The 6,140-nt window shown below is 47.4% G+C and overlaps 1 protein-coding gene across 1 annotated transcript in view; it reads left to right on the forward strand.

Moving 5' to 3' along the window:
* The window catches only part of terfa (telomeric repeat binding factor a), an 8,413-nt gene extending 7,121 nt beyond the window's left edge, over positions 1-1,292 (forward strand). The window contains exon 7 of the mRNA XM_012814291.3: positions 1-1,292. This exon is cut by the window's left edge and continues 158 nt beyond it. Within this exon, the coding sequence (XP_012669745.2) occupies positions 1-1,172 (1,172 nt within the window). The 3' untranslated portion in view covers positions 1,173-1,292.
* The last annotated feature ends 4,848 nt before the right edge of the window (positions 1,293-6,140 follow it).

The following is a 6,140-nucleotide window of genomic DNA, read 5'->3' on the forward strand; positions in this document are numbered from 1 at the left end:
AGGAGGAGCAGCAGCAGGAGCAGCAGGAGGAGGAGGAACAGGAGGAGGAGGAGATCCTGTGTAAGGGGGTGACTCGGAAGGAGACTAATCAGAATGAGAACGTACAGGAGAAGACTCTGGGTGGGGAGGAGGTGCACAAGGAGTCTAAGCTTGGGGAGGTGACGGAGAAGGAGGCGCAAGAGGAGGACAATGGAGAGGAGACGCAGGATGAGGAGGAATCAGTGGCTGGAAGCCTGCATCTCTACCTGTCTGAAACGCCGCTAGAGATTTCTGAAAGGGAAGAGGTGGTGGCTCTGTGGGAGGAGGAGGAGGAGGCGGCCATGGAGGTGGAGGAGGAGGAGCAGCAGCAGGAGTCGGAACCGGACAGAGAGAAAGACACGGGTGAGGCGGTTAGACCAGTCCCACCTCCTCTCTCCCCCGCTCCTGAAAAGGCCGCGGTGGAGCAGCACCATCGGGCATTGGAGTCGGACGGAGGGAAAGACGCGGGTGAAGGGGATGCACCGGTGCCCGCTGTCTCGCCACCTCCCCTCTCCTCAGAAGAGTCCATTGAGGAGCAGCAGGAGTCTGAGCCGGACAGAGACAAGGAGGAGATAGGAAAAGGAAAGGAGGAGGAGGAGGAGGAGTCGGAGTCGATCTTGGACAGGGAGAAAGACAGGAGTGAGGAGGATGTAGTGGTGCCCACTGTCTCGCCACCACCCCTCTCCCCTGGCCACACGGACCATCTTTTCTCCCAAACAGACTCGCCCAGCCTCCTGGCACCCCGCCGCGCTCGCTCCCGCCACAAGAACTCCCTCCTGACGGCACCCGACGACGGCCCAGACTCCCCTCTGCACCCACACTCTCCTGAGTCCGAATCTCGGGACCCCGCCGAGCAAGCCAAGTCTGCGGTGAATAGTCTGCCAGGCGGCCTCCCGGTGTCCAAAAATAGGTTTGCGCGCTACTGCAGGGTCACGGTGGCCCAGCTCGTCATGCTGCCCGACAGCCAGACCTGGACCTGTCCGTCGCAGAACTCTGACCTCAAGAGGTCCGCGGCGGATTCCACGTCCGCTACAGAGGACTCCCTGTTGGATGATCCCATCTTGCCGTCGCACACGGACACAAAGGCTGAGAAGACTGTCGGGACACGTCCGCTGGCGTTGGCCCTACGGCGCCTGAGGGACCCAACTCCCTAACTCGCCCGTCAGGGGTAGCCCCAGTACCGCCAGGCGTTCGTTGGAGTTGGACTCTGCAGAGGACTCCCTGTTGGTTGAGCCCCTGTTGCCGTCGGACACGGAGGCTGAGAAGACTGTCGGGACGCCACCGCTGGCGTTCACTGCCACACCCAACAGGCGCTCTTTTGGCGCTATCAGGTCACCGGAGCTGGTGTCGACCCCGCATACAGACCAGCGCAGGGCCCCGCTGGTGTCCACCCCGCATACAGACCAGCGCAGGGCCCTACGGCAACTGAAGGACCCACTCTCTGACTCGCCCCACAGGGGCAGCCCCAGCACCGGCAGGCGTTCGTTGGAGTTGGCCTCTTCCACACCCAACGGGGGCTCTTCTGGTCCCAGCCGACGTTCAAGAGACTTGGGTTCTGCCACACCGGGCAGGGATGGTTCTAATACCCCTGGGCGTCGGAAAGACCCCCTCCCAACCACTCCGAGGCGCCCTAAACCCAGCAGGGTTCTGAATGACTCCTCAGATGAAGAGCCTCTGGACTCGTCACCCGGCTCGCCACCTGTGAGGAAACGGCGGAAGGAGCTGACCATGAGGTAAGAAGACAGGCGCCAGACAGGGAAGAGGACGGCCAGAGCGCTGTGGCAGTGTGCTGTGTGTTGTGTGTTGTAGCTGTGTGTTGTGTGTTGTGGCTGTGTGGCTGTGTGTTGTGTGACTTGTGTGTTGTGGTTGTGTGTGTTGTGGCTGTGTGTTGTGTGTGTTGTGGTTGTGGCTGTGTGTGTTGTGTGTGTTGTGGCTGTGTGTTGTGTGGCTGTGTGTTGTGTGGCTGTGTGTTGTGTGGCGTTGTGTGTTGTGTGTGTTGTGTGTGTTGTGGCTGTGTGTTGTGTGGCTGTGTGTTGTGTGGCGTTGTGTGGCTGTGTGTGTTGTGTGTGTTGTGGCTGTGTGTTGTGTGTGTTGTGGCTGTGTTGTGTGTTGTGGCTGTTGTGAGTTGTGTGTTGTGGCTGTGTGTTGTGTGTTGTGGCTGTGTGTTGTGGTGCTGTGTGTTGTGGTTGTGTTGTGTGTGTTGTGTGTGTTGTGGCTGCTCTTATGTGAAGTGGTTGTATTCCTCTCTAGGAAGACGACAGTGGTGATTGGTGTTTGTCTAAATGTTCATGAAGCGGTGAAAGAGGCAACCCATTCAGAAATAGTGTCATATTATCTGTAGGTTAGATCAGAAATAGTGTCATATTATCTGTAGGTTAGATCAGAAATAGTGTCATATTATCTGTAGGTTATATCAGAAATAGTGTCATATTATCTGTAGGGATGGGTATCGTTTGGTTTTTATCCGATACCGGTACATAACCGATACTTTTAAAACGATACCGGTGCCTAAACGGTGCCGGAACCGATACTCTTATAAAAAAAAAAAAAATTACGATTGACGACATTTAAGAAAGGCTTTTTTTATTGCCAAATATATGAACTGTTTAAAGTAGATTATATATATAAATAAATACAAAACACTTTTTAACTTAAAACTTAAATAATATATGAACTGTTAACAAAAGTTTAGACTATACTTAAATAAATACAAATAAATACAAAACACACACACACACTCTGTACACACACTACAGCTTCAATACTTCAGCAATTCTTTTGTAGAAATATCAGCATATTTGCCTTCTCCGGCAAAATGCGACACCTTTCCTGACTAATCGCATGACCTGCACAGGAGAAAACCCTCTCCGATGCTGTCGATGAGGCCTGTACACACAGATATGTATCTGAAAGTACACAATTAGGGATGGGTATCGTTTGGGTTTTTTCCGATACTGGTGCTAAACCGATACATTTAAAACGATACCGGTGCCTGAACCGCTATTTTTTTTTTTAAAGCACAAAGCGACGATTGACGACATTAAAGAAAGGCTTTTTTTATTGCCAAGGCAATTTTTTTTTCTTCAAATTCAACAATATATGAACTGTTTAAAGTATATTATAAATATAAATACATACAAAACACTTGGCTTCCAACTACAGCTTCAAACTTTTTAACTTCAAACTATGAACATTATATTAACTGTAAACAACAGTTTATAGTATACTTAAATAAATACAAAAAACAGCTTCAAACTTCTTTTGCAAAAATATGAGCATATTGGCCTTTGGAGTCAAAAATGTATTATTTTGTTTGCATTTATTTCATGAAATTTCACCATTTTATGATTTGTTTATACCTATCTTTTCTATCTTGTTCATAGTTACTCTTGTTACTTGAACACACAGTACTAGAAAATGTGTACCGCCCCTTTAAGAGACTACCGTTGTTAGTTTAGCTGTCATCTCCGTATATTTTTCAGTCTTCGGTTGCTGATCTGCCGTTGACTCTTGCCTTCTCTCCCCTCTTTTCACGCAATTATTTTGTTGCATTTGCTGCACGTCGCGATGTTTGAATCTTTTTGTGCGAAATACAGCCACACTTTTGACCGTTTACCTTTCGGTATTTTCTCTGTTAAAAGGTTGATGGCTAGTTTTGTTTGTGCTTGCCTGCTCTTCACTGTCATATCAGAACCGGTTCCAATACAACCTGTACCTACCCGGACCGAAATGCAACGCAGATTTCGGTGCTTCATTTCGGCATTTATCAGATAAGACTGTTGCTATGAAAACACCAATGAGCGTGAGCGACACAGGACAAAGTTTACATTGGGAGCTGGGGCAGTTTTACATGTGCCCCACAAGGCCATAGACATAGTATATATGTCTGACAGAATCTGCCTAGCGACCGTGTTCAGGCACCGAAATGAAGCACCGAAATCTGCGTTGCATTTCGGTCCGGGTAGGTACCGGTTGTATTGGAACCAGTTCCATATTGGTACCGGTTCTCGGTACCCAACCCTAATTATCTGTAGGTTATATCAGAAATATTGTCATTATCTGTAGGTTATATCAGAAATATTGCAATATTATCTGTAGGCTATATCAGTAGTTTTTGAAGATGCATTTGTTAGTGATGAGGTTTTGGAGAAGTCTGTTAAGAAGAGGATGCTTGTCGCCACACCGTCGCATGTTGTCTTTTTCCTCTTTGTGTGTCTGTGTCTGTGTCTGTCTGGGTCTGTGTGTCTGTGTGTCTGTGAATAAGAGAGGGAGCGAGAGAGAGATTGATAGAAAGTTGTGTGTTTTCTGTTTTCTTTAAATATATTTAATTTTGCACGTATCCTGTCATTACTCCATACTGGTACTAATTTTCCTAATGTAGCAACCCTTCCTTGTGAGCATGCTGTCTGAATGGCTGGCCATGTCTCAATCCGGCCTGTTGTTCCATCGGTAGAGGATCACCACATTAATCTCAATCTGGCTTGTTGTTCCATCGGTAGAGGATCACCACATTAGTTTGCCTCAGCTTTATGTCACATTCACACGTTGTTCAGGTACTGCTGGCGGTGAAATGCTTGATTGCAACCACCGTACACTGGGATTTAAGTTTAAGTTATAGACAAGTAATCGTCCAGTGTCAATGATGCACTCCAAAACGAGATTCTTCTTCAGTTGATCCACTATCTCTGGACCTACAAGCTGAACCGAGACACAGCCAGTCAACAACATTCTTTCAAAATGCATACTCGTCTCCATGGCAAATTGAACTCCCAATCTCAAGTGTGCGATCACAGAAATCCCATGATGCCCTGGTTCTCCGTGGCTTAGCTGATGAACTAAGATGGGAAGCAGGAAGCACACGTAATGACAACAGCAACAGTAGTACCCTCGCACATCTCATAGTATACAGGGCATGGAATTTATGGATGCATTTTGAAGGAAATACAGAAATCCGTTAGCTGCCTACCTTGCTGGCTGGCTGGCTGGCTGGCTGTGATGGCTGCAACTCTGATGCATGTGCTTACCCACTGACCCTATTTGCTGTGCAGGCTTTTGAGAGGGGCAGACAGAGACAGACACAGAGACAGAGAGAGTGAAGACAGAGACAGAGACGGAGACAGTGAGAGTGAAGACAGTGACATGGTACTGTACCGAGCACAGGCACCGACACGGCGCAAAACGCCAACCCCCTCTCCCCGGTATCAATCGTGCGGCTCGCAGACAGGGAGCAGCAGCAACTCTTTTGTTAACGCCACTGCCACCCCTTCCCGTTCCCTTAACGGCACTGCCACGCCTTCCCGTTCCCTTTTCAGAAAGATGATGAACGCCACGGCGACCAAGGAGGAGTGGAGCGACGAGGAGATGATCTTCAGTAGCACCAGGAGAAGTGGTAATTATGACGGTTCCTTTGGCTGAGTTTATAGAGTAAGGTGCCAACAGCACCTCAGGTCTTGGGTTCAATATGCCAAATGTAGTATATCTGTACTGTACTCTTATAGTCATAGTTACAGTTTAGCAGACGCTTTGGTCCAAAGCCACTTACAAAACATTAGAAAAACATTAAATAAAAAATAAAAAGGTGTCGTGTTTTAAGTTGTTTACGTTGTTTTGGGTCAAATCATCGGCTAAATGAATACATGCAGTCCAAGTTATGACATAATTTGAACAACATGAATTAAATACTAAGTATAGATTTTGTTTCTAACATGATCCTGCTTTTTATACAGTTACTTTGCCAAAACGATAAGACATTCCTCCAAAATATATTTTTAAGTGATTTTGTTGCCGTTTCGTGGCTTCTTCCACGGCTACATAATTGTTTTCTTCTGATTTGTGTCTCCTCAGACGAGTCCAAGAGCTTGGCCAACAGCAAGAAAAGGGTAAGTGTCGTGCGCGTTACCTGTGGTGCTCGTTACCTGGCGTGTTCGTTACCTGTTGTGCTCGTTACCTGTCGTGCTCGTTACCTGCTGTGCTCGTTACCTGTCTGTTAAGGCACTGATGCTTTAGAAGCGTGTACAAAATAATAATAATAATAATACATCACATTTATATAGCGCTTTTCACAATGAATGAATGAATGTAAATATGATTTACAGAGAAGTTGGAACTTAAAATGTGTTACA

Source organism: Clupea harengus, chromosome 16 (genome assembly GCF_900700415.2).
Source record: "Clupea harengus chromosome 16, Ch_v2.0.2, whole genome shotgun sequence".
Classification (NCBI taxonomy): domain Eukaryota; kingdom Metazoa; phylum Chordata; class Actinopteri; order Clupeiformes; family Clupeidae; genus Clupea; species Clupea harengus.